At 44.1% G+C, this 16,307-nt stretch overlaps 1 protein-coding gene across 1 annotated transcript in view; it reads right to left on the reverse strand.

Moving 5' to 3' along the window:
* The window catches only part of TBC1D9 (TBC1 domain family member 9), a 140,019-nt gene extending 124,651 nt beyond the window's left edge, over positions 1–15,368 (reverse strand). The window contains exon 1 of the mRNA XM_011374314.2: positions 15,266–15,368. Coding sequence (XP_011372616.1) covers positions 15,266–15,368 — 103 coding nt within the window. The remainder of the gene's footprint in view (positions 1–15,265) is intronic.
* Positions 15,369–16,307: the final 939 nt, after the last annotated feature.

Below are 16,307 nucleotides of genomic sequence, written 5' to 3' on the forward strand. Positions count from 1 at the left end.
TCAGCATTTCCCGGGCAGCAGATGGCTCCCACAGAGCCTCCCTGGTGGTGATGAGCAACTTGGGGACACGATGATGGAGCACTTGGCAGACATCCAGTGAGCGATGACAGCAGCTTCTGTTACACACACGGCAGCATCCCGTAGGTATCTGCATGAGACGGAATGGGCTAAGGGCCAAAGAAGCGATTCCCCATAGACACTCTTCTCCCTAATGCTTAATTTAGTAAGGTATGCTCTAAACCAGGGGTCCCCAACCCTCGGGCCACGGACTAGTACCAGTCTGTGGCCTGTTAGGAACTGGACCACACAGCAGGAGGTGAGTGGCAGTTGAGTGAATAAAGCTTCATCTATATTTGCAGCCACTCCCCAGCGCTAGCATCACTGCCTCAGCTCCACCTCAGATCATCAGGCATTAGATTCTCATAGGAGGACCAGTCCCTTGTGCCAAAAAAGTTGGGACTAGTGCTCTAAACTGATACCATAAGAGAATTTGCTCGCATCATTCAGAACATCATTCAGATGCCAGGTGTATTCGATGAGCCTGGCATTTTTGCTTTGTAGAACCTAATGTTTTTGATTGGGGAAAGAGATGACATTAGAATCTACTATTGCTACAAGCATACAAAGAGCTGTTTTTAGAACAGTGAACAGTGGCTCATGGGCATGGTTCAGATTTTAGCACCAGGAGCAGAAAATTTGGAAGAAATGCTTATAAATGATGGATATATTACACCTATGCCGGGATTGTCCTAGTTTTGCTAGAATCCAGGCTAGCGCTTCCTTTCCTGCTCACCACTGCCTCTGGGCACCCAGCCTCTGCCATCAGGCTGCCGCATGAATGTCAGATGCTAGTGATGAATGACTCAATACTTACGACCATCACTTAGTGAGAGCTTCGTGGTGAGACACAAAACTTCGTAAGAGTGGGATGATTATGGAGCAACGGTGGAAAGGAGACTGATGCAGCTGGTCAGAAGGTGTGAGAAAGCGATCAGGACAGAAGCGAGGGGATGAGGGCTTGGGGGACGGTATGGCTTCTATCTGAGAGTTTTTTCTCCTGCTAACTCCACGGACTTGTGCCTGATGGAGTCTGGGGTGGGAGGGACAATGAGCTGAAATGCAAAGGATGGCTTTCACATACAGGTCACTGTAGGGCATTGGGGACCTAGGGGAGGTCTCCTCTGGGATCAAGGTGACAGAGCGTGGCAGAGGAACACACATAACTCAGTTCACTAAGGCTGTTTTAAAGCAGATCTGTGCAGGCTCAGTGTAACTTCAGTGGCCAACACTGATGGTAGGTGAGGGCATCCTCACTGGACTTTGCCAGGAAAATCGTGGAAGAGCCAGAGCAGAGGGAAAGCAAAGACCAAATGTCCAGGAGCTGCATAAAGTGTTCCTCTGGGGGATTTTCCCCCTGCCCCAGGAGGGCTCAAGGGAGGGGAGCAGGGGGCCCCACCTAAGTGGATGGGAGTGAACCAGGTAAATGTGTTCCACCGAATCACAAAAACAAATCGTCTCAAATACCCATCAACTTATGCCAAATCTTAAGTCATGACACCACTGAAGAGCCTGCTTGTTGTTCTATTTCCAATTTAATTTGAAGGCTTGGAGATTTCATTTGACACAATCCTGTTAGATAGCCACGAAGCTTCCACACGTCACTGTGAATTTGCTCTTCCAAGAAAACACTGCAGAGATGCATCTTGTTCTTTCCAAGACAGAGCTGTTAAAAGGTGAACTTCATATTTTCAAGAGTCTACTTGATCTATGTATATATATTTGGTCTTATTAAGAAGGGTCTTCGCACCTCGAGATCAGCTAGGTGCGTTTTATCTGCATATCTGCATATCTAGACTTCTCAGGGATCACTGTCAGAAATTTCTAAGCATCCTGTCTTGCTTGCCATTACTTATAGCTGTGCCATTTTGTAATGCTCTCAGGCTCACAGGGCACATTGACCTAACACCTGAATGTATTTTCTTCTCACAAGAAGGTATGGGCCACATTTTATGAATGAGGAAACTAAGACTTGAGCATCTTCTTCAAGGACAAGCTGCTGATAGAACAGATGCTGCCTAAACCCAGTCTCCTGGCGTTAAACCCACGTTCCCTCCTGGACGCAGAGGGATATTGTACTACCAGTGTTAGTCGTGAATCATTTCTGAAATGTAATTTTATTTAGACCTTATCACCCAAATCGAGCTGGAAGCATTGATAGAGTTCCCGCTCTTTGGCGTCATTGAGAAAATACACAAAAAGGCATCCACTAGGAAGGCAAAACCATTCTAGGAAACCTCAGGCTGTAATTTTGGCGGCCGTTTCCCAGGTAGGCGTCTGCCGGTCCCCCGTATGGTGCCGGCCGCGTGTGGTGCCGCCTTTTCTGTCACTGCTGTCCCACTGAGATACCCAGCACAGGGCTGGCGCTCTCTGTCCTCGGACTAGCTGCCTTCTTGCGTCTGTCCTCCTTATCCGCAAGCTGATCACGATGCGGGAAAGCCCAGCTTTCCTGTTACTAAAACAGCAGCACGAGGGAAGCTGGCGCACCTACGAGGTGTCGCCCCATAACACAGCGCAAGGCACAGTGGGCGTGGCCCGCCCACCGCCCGTGGTCACTGCCCAGCGTTCTGCCTTTTCTGATTGCTTTTCTTTTCGACACCATGTGTGCTGTTCACTCGAACCAGATGCCGCCCCCCCCCCCGCCCACCGCCTCGTAATGTTAGCAGTAACCCCATGATTTCATTTGCCCTATTTAGGCACAGAACAACTATTTTTTCTTTTGTTGAATGACACGTTTTGCATCTTCCTCTTCGAATACATTTTCTTCAAAATACCCTCTTGACTTCCAGATCGTCTTAAGGTGAAAAGCTCATATGACCAATGTGGGTAAAAATGTTTGAAACCATGGCACCTGGTCACTGACCCCTTCCGACGTCGGCTGTGAACTTCTCCCTTGCTGTTGTTGGAGCAAAGGGCCCGGGGAAGTTCTGTAGGAGGAGTGGGGTGGGGGACTCCTCAAGGGCCAACAGCAAGGCCTAGCACAGAGCGGGAGGCTTTCAAGGCCAGGTGCAGTCTTCCCGTACACATGTTTGGGTATCAACTGTGCTGTTTCCATTTTAAACATTACAGAGGCAGGGCGATGTATGAGAAATGCACCTCTGTTTACAAGTTAGAGCACTTTTCGTTTTTCTGACTGTGGTTGGCTCGGTTCTCCTAATTTGGTTCCTGTTTGCACGCAGCATGCCTCAGAGTGAGCTGGAGGCCAGGACCTTACAGGAATCTCCACGGAGCTGTGGCCTCATGGGCGGGCCCTGGGCTTGTCTTTGGACTGGAGCTACTGCCCACTTCCTAAGAGGGGCCGGTCCCTTCACATGAAGCTGGAGCTGTGGAGAGCCACATTTAGATGTGGGAAATAGGAGTTTCGGGAGCTTCTTAACCACTTGCCTTATGTGAATAACATATTTACGTTTGTATCTGTAACAAAGCACTTTCAAGTTTCCTCTGAGGGCCGTGAGAGAAGAAGGGTCCGTTCCAGGCTTCTGGTCCCTGCAAGGGCGTGCCATTGAGGGAGGAGCATGGAGAAGCCACAGAGTCCTGGGAGAGCATGCCGGAGGAGTGGCCAGCGGGCTAGTGCCCTCGGAGCAGAGACCATGTTGACAAACGTCTCCCCCAGGACTTTATGGTGGCCTAAGAGGACAGCCTCAGTCTTGTTCATGCCGCATCTGGATCTACCGTTCACTGGATCATCATCTACTCTTCTCTGTTTTTTCGTTTCGTGTAGTGTGTCCTCCTGCACAGTAAGTGCCTCTCATGGGCCTCAGAATTCTTTATTTCTCGGAAGAACCGGAGAATCTAAAAAGAGGAACAGAGGAAAATGAGGAGCTTGCGTTTAGTCTAGTTCCCTCTGAAGTCTAAGTTTGAAGGTCACCTTGACATTTTGTTGTGGAAAATGAATTTAACACAATTGCCTTAAGGTGAAGAGTTAAGATCTTCACCTTACCCTGAAATAAATCAACACTGTTGAATATTTTCACGTTGATCATTCCCCTTCCAATTCACATGATTTTGTTCCCTTTATAAGTTAATTTAGTGAGGGTCCGTAGGTAGTCAATGCTTTCAGTGTTTATGTATGTATGTATGTATGTATTTATTTGGACTGTGTCCTAATTTAGGTCACTGACTGGGGACCAGGAGAAGATGCTCAAATATATGTTCTCCCAGCTGCTTAGAGCCTGGTGACGTCACTCGTCATCTGGTCTTTCGATTCTTCCATATTCTCTTTCATTAACTGTTTATGTGAGATTATCATAAGTGCCTTATATTCTCCCATGCAAAACCTGCTTTTGATGTAACATTTAAATTAGGACTCCCTTGGAAAATCTTCAAAGAATTGTCCCTTTACATAAAGGATTCACCCAAGAGACTGTGTATACAGGATTTGAAAGTCGATTTACAAATGCTGAAGCCAATCAAAGCATTGCTCCGTATAAGCCATAATCTAGATTCTACTACTGGCCTGTCATTTTAAAAAATAAACTTTTTATCTGGAAACATTTTTAGATTTAGATAAAAGTTGCCAAGGTAATACAGAAGTTCTTACGTATCTCTCACCAGGTTCAGCCTTTCCTAATGTTATCTTTTTGTATTACCGAGGTCCTAAGAAACCCACCTTGGTATTCAGATGGGACATCACCAGTAAAATTCTTAATCTTTTAGCAGGAAATGAAATGGGACATCTCTTGCGGAGTTAATCTTTTTAGTAAACCTAGTTAAGTTTTCTTCCCTCCTTTCTTGGGGAAAAAGGCCCTCTCCTTCAATTCCTGATAATTGCCCTGGTGACTCAGATTCTCTAGCTATTGATAAGGGTCATCAGCCCATTGTTAAGCAGAAATGATGTTAAACGAGGCAGGGCCCTTAGAGTCTGAGGGGGGAGGGGACTTTAAGCCAAAGGTCTTTCTTTTTTACTCTTTAAGAAATATATTAACCAAGCCAGTTTCCCTTTACTCACTCAATAGGCAAATCAATAATAGAAATTAGTAGATGTATGATTTAAATAACGAGTTTGTATTTTCTTTTCCTTGTCTAGGGACTGAGGTGGCACTTTAGCAGGAAACCCAAGACCCCACCCTGACTGAGGCAGGAAGGGAAAGAGCTCCATGAAACCTCTGTAAGCAGGGACTACGGACCTTCTCAGTAGGAAGCGGATTCGGAAGAAGAGACCTCCCGTCCCTCAACATCCATACTAGTAAGGGGGTTCATGAGGTAGAAAAGAGGTAGGCAGGAAAGTTAGTTAGGGGGTTTCAGGTCTGCCTGCAAAGACACTGACGTCATCCTGTCTTAGAAGGGGTACGCCCTAATCCGCCCACAATTAAGCAAGCCAGAAGGCATTTTTTTTTAGCTCAAAGAAACCAGTAGGCAGAGATTTAGGTGCCAGTTTAAGCCCGTCACTCGCACCTGCGCAGTGAAGACCCCCAACAACCTTTAACTCACCTGAGCCTCATTATACCATCCTTATAATATGATGCATATGCCTGGAAGTTCATTAATATCATTATAATAGACTGAATTCTGGGAACAAACGTGCAGAAAGCAAAATGATGATTCACTGAGTCCTGTCAATCTTAGTTGTCAGTCAAGGAAGCCCGCTCTAAGTAACCACCCACAGCAAAAAGGCATAAAAACCCCGAAGGCTTTGTTACCAGGCATTTTGAACCACGCTTCTCTTGCTCAGGCCGCTTCCACGTCTGGAAGTGGACTTTCCCTTCTCATAAAACTTTTCTTTTCTGCTGTGTTTCGGTGTCTTGCTCAATTCTTTGTGCAAGACATCAAGAACCTGGACGATGCACCGGGAGAGGCCCCCGCTCTCCGGTAACAGTCTGTTTCCATTAACTAAACTTCACCCTTCATTCAGATTTCACTAATTTTCCCACTACTGTCCTTCTTCCGTTCCAGGATCCCACAGAGGATGTCACATTGCATTTAATCATCATGTCTCCTTAGTCCCTTCTGGTCTGTGACAGTTTCTCGAAGGCTGACCCTGACAGTTTCGTCAGGTATTTTACAGAACGTTCCTTAAATTGTCAATTAGACAAGTTGTCTGACAAACAATTAGAATGGGGTCGTAGGTCTGGGGGAGGCCACCACGGAGGGGAATTACCTTCCCTACTACATGTCATCAGCCAGGACCTTGGTCTACCATTTTAAAGAATCGGTTTCTTCTCTTAAACCTTGAAGGGCCCTTAGCTGTTTTTTTTCCCCCAACCAAAGCAACCCAAGCAAAACCTCCAATCCGGGTTGGCCCCAAGCCGGCCAACCGGAAAAGGTCCCCAAGCCCCCGTACACTTTGAACACTTTTTCCTTTAATCTTGTTCTTCCCTCGAGCTACTTTCTCTCTGATATTTCCTCCCTCCCTTTCTCACTTCAGAACATAAGTCCACACCCCACTGACTTGCTATTTGACTTGAGCCCCTTTCTGGCTCCTGAGTTTTTCTCCGGTGATCTATACTGATCGTCACATCTCACGATGGAGGAAGAGAAACCAGGAAAAGAGGTTGAGAAAGATTTGAAAACATGGTATGACAACATGGAAAAAGCATAGATAGCATTTAGTCCAGAAGAGTTGAGTGTGAAAGCCAGCTCTCCACCTGCCAAATTTTCTTATTCTTTATATGCACCCCGCTATCTACCTATACTGGCTTAGTTGAAACAGACTGCACTGTTTCAGACTCCACGCCACTGCGTGAGTTTGCCTGAGATGCTCTGCCTGCGTTTTTTCCTGGGATCCAATAGTCTGGTAAACGAACTCATCCTGGGGATCTAATGCACAGCATGGTGACTGTAGGTAACTGTATTGTATACTTGAAATTTGCTGAGAGAATTGATTTTAGGTATTCTCACCACACACACATACACATACAAAGCTAACTGTGTGAGATGATGGATACATTAATTAGTTTGATTTTACAGTGTATACATATATCAAAATATCACATTGTACACCTTAAAGATATACAACTTTAATTTGTCAATTATATCACAGTAAAGCTGGAAAAGAAAAGAGTATATCTTAGCTCCTCTGGGAGAGCTCGTCACCTCATCTTTGAGTCATCTTTGTGCATAGCTCAAGATTATTATGGCATTTAAGATACTGTGTTACAAAGTCTATGTATCTATTTATTGTTTACTTAATGTACCTATATTATTTTGTGTTCTCTGAGGGCGGATACCATGGCTTATATAGGTTTCCTTTGTACCCATCGCAGACATACATTTGACACTTAAAATGTTTGCTTGGATGACTGAATCAATTAATAATTCATATAAGTCAAATAATATCATCCTTAGGTTTATTATAAAGATCAAATGAGAAAATTGTGGTGGGAACACTCACTAAATTTAAAGAAGTATGTAAATTTGAGTCATATAAACCCCCAGTCACCTATTTATTCCTCCTGTGAACCCCTGTACCCCAAATATGTTGTATTTATCATACCATTTGCCTTACTATATCTTGTTTTGAGGGCAGATTGTATGTCTTAGTTATCTATTGCCACATAACAATACTCAGTGGCTTTATACGACTAACATTTTTTCTCTCACAGGTTTTGAGCGTCAAGAATTCAGGCACAGCTTAGCCGGGTCGTCTGCCTCAGGGTCCCTCAGAAGCTGCAGTCGAGGTGTTGGGGGGCCGTGGTCTTCTCAAGACTCAACTTGGAAGCATCTGCTTCTAAGCTCACTCACCTGGCTGATGGCAGCCTCGGGCTTTTGCAGGTTATTGGCCAACACGTCATTTCTTTGCCACCTGGACCTCTCCATAGGGCCAGACACAACATGGCAGCTCACTTCTCCTAGAGCAAGGTGAGAGAGAGGGAGAGGGAAAGGGGTAGAGAGAGGGGGAGAGAGAGAGAGAGAGAGAGAGAGAGAGAGAGACAGAGACAGAGACAGAGACAGAGACAGAGACAGAGACAGAGACAGAGACAGAGACAGAGACAGAGACAGAGACAGAGACAGAGGGATTCGGGGCAAAGGCTTACTTATCTAGAGCATGAGTATGAGGAGGTAGGCATCCCTGGGACCCTCCATAGGAAGCAGGTGCTGCGTAAGTGGTTAATACATTGATTTAAATGGAACAGAGTTGCTGACACACCTGAGACAGGCCAGGTGCTTGACCCCTGGAGAAGTTTTTCCAGATGCCTCTCCATCTCCCATTGCCAGGATTTGCACTTCTGTGCTGGGCCAATCTCCGGCTGAGCAGAGCAGGAAGGTGGGGGTCAACTAAGGAAGTCGACACAACCTGCTCAGGGCATGGCTCCAATGGCTTTCTGCCATTGTCTGTCTTGAATGGTGCATTATTTATAAATAGCTGGTGATCATTTAGTCATTCACTCAACAAAACTGAATTGAGCACTTTCTACATGCCAGGCCCTCGGGGTCCAGTAGTAAAGACATGGGGGTCCCTGCTCTTGCGGGGCCTGCCTCGTAATAATTATTTTCCTTTTTAAGATCGAAACTAGTTTTTGGGAAAAGAAGCCAGACTCTATTACACTGTCCTTGTTATGTCATGAAGGTCCTGGGGGAAATACCTGAACAGGTATTAGCTCATAGCAGGTGGGCTACCACTTTCCTGACTGTCACCTCCTTCCAGTCCTTGCTCACTTAATCAGTAAGGCTCATCCTGCCCATCCTCCTTAATAAGGCGGCGGCTCCTCAGCCCCCACTGCCGCTTCGCCTCTCGCATTTTCTCCTGCTCTGTCTTTGCCCCATACCCTTTATTATCTCCCCACACGCATATAAGTTACTTGTTATCTTTACTGCCTAGTGTCTGTCTCCCCTCTGCTTGAGTATAAGTTCCGTAAGGACGGAGACCGTTATCATTTTTCCTCTGCTGTATCCTGAAAGTCTAGAGCCACGCCTGGCACATAGTTGGTACTCAGTAAATTTTGTCGAATAAATGAACTGAGTCCCTCCAGGTTAGGCTTCCTTTTTGGGCCCCCTCTCTGCAGTTGGGGGAGATTTTCATGAAGGAATAGAGATGTCGAGAGAACCAGGGGTGCTCTTCACTGTGGCTGTCGATTCCCAAAAAGGAAATTAGATTTAATTTGTTCACGAGGTTAAAAAATGAGATGTGATTAGTAAATGCCAAGATGGTCATTGATGGGTGTGTGGCCATCATTTCCTCCCGCCCTCTCTTTCTGCCTCGTAGTCAATCCCACAGCTGCCCGGTATTCACTCTGTCTCAAAGCATCTTTGTGCGGAGAGGCGGAGCAGGCGGGGTGATGAAAGCCTGGGGTTGCCCGGTGATGCGGAGCGAGTTGTGACTAATTGGAGCCGAATCGGCAGCCCTGCAGCCCTTACCCTTGATCCCCCGAAGAATGAGGAGATGCTGGGAAAGCGACAATTGCGTCCCCCAAGCAGTTCAGAAGGTTGAATGCAGCTAATTTTCCAGGCCTTGCGGAGAATAGGAAGTGATTATGGGAAGTGAAGTTACTCTGGCTGACCTCACCTTTCTGGTTTAACTTTGTTCCCACTTGCGTCTGACTCGTCTGACTCGTTATGCCCTTCGGGCTTGATGGTTTTGAATTAAGCTTCATCCTTTAGCTAAGCCCTTAACATTCTGATGGGCGGGGGGCCCTCACAAAGTTTTACTTCGTAATTGAACTAAGTTCATACACTTCCAGAGAATGATTACAAACAGAACTCCGCCCGGCTCCCGTGGCAGCCCTGGTCCGTCTACACAGCGCTCGTCCGTCCACACAGCACGCGCCTCAGAAGGAAGCAAGGAGTCCTCTACTTTTACTTTCCCGTGTTTTCTCTTCTCTGTCTACCCTCCAAGTCTCACTTCTGCTTCTTCTCTGGCCTAGGTTGTCATTCGTTGATTTCAGTTCATCTGGTCTTCCCTTGGAAGTGACAGCAACTCACACGCGGATAATAAAGGAATGAAGGCAAAGGGACAGTTGAGGTCCTTTGTTACAAGGATTAACCACACTTGAGCAGAAACACGAGACGCTGTCTCTCTCCTGCCAGATAAATACGGATGGAAGTAAAATCTCTAACTCAGTGGGTGGGAACTGAGCGCTCGATGAAGACACTAGAGTTCGGTTCAGAATCATACACAGAATCTAAGTCTGTGAAAGCCTAGTGCACCGGAGGCTTGATTTATTTTTTTAGTTTCCATTATTAAATTGATATTTATTTTTATACTTTAAAGCGAAACATATTCATTAATATAAATTGAAGGAAAGCTGTGTAGAGAGAACACTAAAATCACATGTATTGCCCATCACTTGAAGATAAATCACGTTAACATTTTGTTATACTTCCTTCTACTCCCCTTTGAAATGTTTTTCTTCATTTAATTGCAACAGTGTATCTATCTATCTATCTATCTATCTATCTATCGAATCAATAGTTCTGTATTCTCTTATTTTCCTATAGCATGAAACATTTTTCCATTCTTTACAAACTCCCATGAATTTTTCTCATGGCTGCAAAATAGTCTAGGAAGCTTCTGGACCTTGGTTTACTAACCAACAGCCAAAATCTAAACTATGCATCAGTAAACTTCATAAAAGGCCAGAGGGCACATATTTTAGGCTTTGTGGGACATACATCTTTTTCTCAAACTCTCAGCTCTGCCATAGTAGGGCAAAGGCAGCCATAGACCATACGTAAACAAATGAGTGTAGCAGTGTTTCAATAAAACTTTGTTTATAAACAACGATCTGTGGGCCGCATCTGGCACACAGCCATAATTTCCTGATTCACTCCTTTTCTAAGCTATTACCTTGTGTTAATTTTTGCCATTTTAGACTCTATGATACAAATTGTGCTTCCTCATCTAGGATCACTTTCTTAGGAAATATTTATAAAAGTAAAATTGAAGTGAAGGAAGCCCTTTCGTATGCCAGATTTCTTCCTCAAAGGACACAGCCACCAGCAATGTGGGATCCTGGTGATTTTGTCATACTTTCCCCCGTATTTATTTTATTCATTTTACTCTTCATAATTCCCTGGAGATCCATCTGCGTTGTCATGTGTGTGTTCATTCTTTTTCATTTCTGAGCAGTATTTCATGGTATGGAATATACCATGGTTTGTTTAGCCGTTCATCCACTGGAAGACACCTGGGTTGTTTCGAGAGTTTGGTATCATGAATACAGCTTCTGTGAACATTTACATACAGGTCTTTGTATAAACATTAAGTCTTTATTTCTCTGAGATAAATGCCCAGGAATATAACTGCTGGGTTTTACGGTAGCAGCAGTTGCATGTTTACATTTTTAAGAAAACTGCCAAACTGTTTTCCAGTGGCCGTATCATTTTACACACCTGCCAACAGTGTATGTGTAATTCAGTTTCTCTACAGCCTCATCAGCATGTGTTTTTAATTTGATCCATTCTCAGAGGTGTAGAGGAGTATCCCATTGTGGTTTTGATTTATTTCCTTAATGCTTCATGATGTCGAACATCTTTTTATATGCTCGTTTGCCATCTGTATATCTTCAGCAAAATTTCTCGTCATGTCTTTAGCTCATATTTTAATTGGATTGTTTGCTTTTTTCTATTGCTGAATTTCAAGAGTTGTTCACCTATACTAGTTCTCTGCCTAATATATGGTTCGCAGGTATTTTCTTCCATACCAAGCTTGTCTTGTCATCCTCTTGGGTGGTCTTCCATACAGCAAAAGTTTTAAGTTTGATGAAGTCCAGTTTATCAGTTTTTCCTCTTATGGATCATGTTTTTGGTATAAAGTCTAAGAACTTTTTGTGTAGCTATAGGAATCAAAGATTTTTCTCCTCTTTAAAAATTTTATAGTCCAGTGTTCTACATTTAAATCCATTTACCATTTTGAGTTGATTATGGGGTGAACCTTCTGTTCAACTTCCTGTTTCGTGTGGTCTCTGAGCTTTGACTTTTCTCTTCCCCTCTCCAAAAGGCCACCAAAATGAAAATTCAAAAATTTTAGGATGGATAACTACTCTGAGTGAAAGAAGTCTTTATTTGAACCTCTGAAACCCTAATTTTTCTTCATGGTGGGTCTAGTCATTCCCTTCTATCTCGTTACTTCTTTGGTTATTTTAAGATGATTATGTATATACATATATATAATTTATATTTATATTTTATTCCATCGTAAAAATGTGTTTTTGTGTTTGTTTGTTTTACCGGAAGCATTTGTCTGAATAACGTAACTCAGCATCTTTTTAAAACAAAATGAGCTTTGTCAAGAGAGTAAGTGTCGTAGAATCTACACAGTGTGGCAAAGATGCTCTCTTTTATTGTTTGTCCTTCTGGCTTCATTTCTTCTGAGGTCAGCACAAATGGGTTTTCATCTCATCAGAAGCAGTAAATTCTGAAATCCAAGTGTTGTTATTCTGAGACTGCTGTGTGTGTGTGTGCTGTGGAGTAAATGAATAATTAATCGATATTGTTATTCTATCATTCCTTGTGTCCTTGAGATCCAGAATTCTCATCATAGAATAAAGAAAATGTATGTAGATGTAATAGAGAAGTGCTTATTTAAAACTTTTGTTGTACTAAACTTGAATTGGAAGGATCAATGTAAACTCAAGAGATATTTTTTCTTTTCAAAAAAATGTACATATCACTTAAGGGGCATAGAAACAATAACCAAGCGAGTAGCAGTGGTGACAGTCAGTGCCCAGACTATTTCTTGATGTATTATTTCTTAGAAATATGGCTGATCCCATGTTTGGGGCAGGAAATATATAAGATAATTCTGAAACATTTTGTTATACTTAACAGTGAGGAAGCTCTCGAAGATGAGTCATAACTCGTTAGAAGGACTTAAGAGACAAGTCAAAGAGATGCCCATCGGCCAAAGACAATTTGAGTTCACAGCAAAGCCTGAGCAAAGGAGTATTTTAATTGGCCAAGCCCAGCTTAATACAATCTTGCATTGTGCATAGCTTCCCTGGCATCCATTATACATTTTTCTCCCTCTAGATCCTTGCTCTGCTAAAGGGAGGCTGAGCTGTTTTCCAGGTTCCCTGGTTTAATAATAGTACCCAGCTTCACCTGAATAATACGTAGAAGTGTTAACCTGCTCCCATCAACGCAGGCATCCTGGGAGATATTCTCTAGAAAATATGCCCTTTTGATGAACCATCAAAAATATGACAAAAGTTTTGTTTTATGCCATCTTATCTTATTTTTTTTTTCATATTTTGCAGCTAACAAGTGCTTTGCTTACATTGTTTTCCCCAAATCTCCCAAATACCCTGTATAATACCCAAATATTAGTAGTTCTAATTCCTGGATAAATGTCCCCGCCCCTCTTTTTGGATGAAAAGAGTAAAACAGGTAGGAGAGAGCCAGACAGCTGGCAGGTACCCGGTTTTTCCTCAATCATTTATTCTACAAATTAATATGTAAAATCTGCTCTAAGCCAGGTCCTATGCTAGCTGCTGAGATACACGGAGAATGAAGACATGAGCCCTCGTCCCAAGGAACTTGCGATCTAGACAGGAGAATCAACATCAATCCAGCAATGGCAAGTGAATTATTGATGCCGACATTGTTTAGTGCCGTGTTTAGCGCATGTAGTAGACCTATCGTCAGGGCTCCAAAGGCCAAGTGCAAGGTGTTCTGTAAGCATTTGATGGGGCTACCTAACCTATGGGTGAAGCTCTCCAAGGGAAAACTGTGGAGTTGAGATTCGAAAGATGAGCAGGCAGTGACCAGAAGGGAAGGGGGCTGAGGCACATGGACTGAGTGGAGAGAGGTCTAAGGTGGCTCTGCAGATGTCATCTGGGGCCAGACCATGCAGGACTGAGGAGAGCATGTTAAGGATTCTGTACTGTACTTGGACGTGATAGGAATGGGAGGACATGAAGGAATTTTAATTAAGGCGGTGTGTGTGTGTGTGTGTGTGTGTGTGTGTGTGTGTGTGTGTGCGCGCGCGCGCGCGCGCGCGCAGAGGCTGCTCTGGCTGCTCTATTTAGGTTAAGAATTAAATGCATGAGCTATTTTGTGAAATGCTATGTGGAGCAAGACATTTGTGGTCAATCAACGAGTAGATAGATGATACTCTAAGGTCTCCTCCCACATTATCTTTCAGAAACACAGGTCCGGCCTAGGATAAAGCATTTCTTGTTTTGTCATTTTAACCTGCTTTTCAGCGTGGGGTGGAGTGGGGAGATTTTCGTTTCAGTAACACGCGGGTGTAAGGGCTCCATTGTCTGGTATAGTCCAACATACTTTCTCCTTTCTGTGAAATGCGCCCCCTGTTGGCTGGTACTATCTAATCCCCCTTTCCTACTGTACAGGTAATACTGGAGAAGATTTCTCACAGGTTATACTTCCTCAGAGTTATGCTATAAACTGTTCAAAGTAGAATCCGTGAGGTCTGTCGCCTATGCCGGGGCATCTTTTCCATTCAATGGTCAATGGTGCCCTCTACTGGGAGAAATTCTCAACTACATGAATACCAACACAAAGGGCAAGCGCTCTGTAACCGGCGGTGCATTTGCGTGTACGTGATTTACCCACGGGGTGTTACCTGTAACCGCTGGGCACCAGCTAAGTAACTTACTACCTTTGCGATAACTCTGACACATCCTTACAAGTGATCAGCTCCTCATTCCTTACATTTTCCAACTACTCTGGCTTGAAGAGTCGTAATAATACAAATTACAAATTTATAGTCTTACTGAGGGTGAAGGAAGTCAAATATATGGTGATGGAAGGAGACTAGACTTTGGATGGTGAACAGAGTGGAATAAAGAGATGTTATGCTATAAAGTTATCCAGCTGAAATTTACAAACATTATGAAACTATGTTATCTCAATAAATTTAATTAAAACACAAAATAAAATTACTACAAAAATCAAGAATCAATGTTGATAAATAATTCAGCCCAGTCTCCTGCCCCAAGAAGAACACCTAACCTCTTTAAGATATGAGTTCTCTGTACTATTCCTAAAATTCCCAAGGAAAAACATTCCACAACATCATCGAAAGTAATCCTAGGGGTTCTTCTATTTGATGAAAATACCTCTTTTAAAATAAACTTATTTTAGAGTAGTTTCAGTGTTACAGACGAGTTACTCGGGTGGTAGAGAGGGTTGCCGTGTGTCCCTCAACGAGTTTTCCCCGTTGTTAACATCCGACACGACCACAGTACATTTGTCACAATCAAGGCATTGACAGTGGCACATTCCTATTCACCAAACTCCATCCGCATTTGGATTTGTCTAGTTCTTGCCTAAATGTCCTTTCTCTGTTCCCGGATCCCACCCCACATACCACGTCCCATCTCGTCGTCAAAGCTCCTTAGGCTCCTGTGATCTCCGGCAGTTTCCGTGACTTGGCTTTTGATGATCTTGACAGTTTTGAGAGCTTTGGCCATGTTCTTAGTAGAATGTCCATGTGGATTTGTCTGTGTTCCTCATGGTTGTACTGGAGTTATGGGTTTGGGGAGGAAGCACCCATTCATTCATAGCCAGCTGAGGTGGTTGGCGTGTGTTGGATTTCTTCACTGCTAAGTTGCTTTGTTGTTGTCTTTCTTTTAATTTAGATCGCTTTCCTCTTACGTGATAAAAGTAGAGAAACTCGACAGCTTTCCTTCCAGAAGAGGGAAGGCGGTGCAATACGGCAGTGATGAGTGCGCTAACACGCTTAAACTGACCGTGACACTCAGCCGTGAGCTGTTATTACGGACATCAGTGTGACGGCAGTGCCCGTAGCACTGTGCATTTATTTTAAAGTCGCCTTTGAGTTTATTCTTCAGAGCCAATACCAGCAATTCCTCAGCATCCAATTCTTTCCTTTAACATGCTGGCCTGGACTTGGGACCTCTGGGCCGAGCCGTGCTGGGTCACGATGGCGTCCCCCAGGTTAGTCATGCAGCGTGGCACTCCTGCTTTGGGCCTTTCCCCAGGGAGCGGTTCTTACAGACCAGTCATTAGTTTGACAGTCTTCACTGAGCTCCTCCTATGTCCGGAGGGTTCATGGCTGAACCAACAGATACAGCGTGGCCATGGCCTTGACGGTCAGGGTAGAAAGTTCGGACAGGGGGAAATGGGAGATGTGGGTGGGGTTAGACCACAGGGTTCCCTGCGGGTAAAGTGCAAGGATAATCTAGATTATTCCTTCCCTATTTGCAAGTCAGATAGTCTCAAGCCATAGAACATTTTATGGAGAAAAGTCAGTCTCTTCGAAATCCACCATCATAAGGCTAACGTAGCCCAACCAAAGTGATGATGTCTGTCGCCTGCTCTCCCACTTTGCTCTTGGGGCCCTGCTCATGGGCTCTGAAATGACTGGAAAGGTGGTTTTCAAACTGCAT

This window comes from Pteropus vampyrus, unplaced genomic scaffold, assembly GCF_000151845.1.
Source record: "Pteropus vampyrus isolate Shadow unplaced genomic scaffold, Pvam_2.0 Scaffold243, whole genome shotgun sequence".
NCBI classification, from domain to species: domain Eukaryota; kingdom Metazoa; phylum Chordata; class Mammalia; order Chiroptera; family Pteropodidae; genus Pteropus; species Pteropus vampyrus.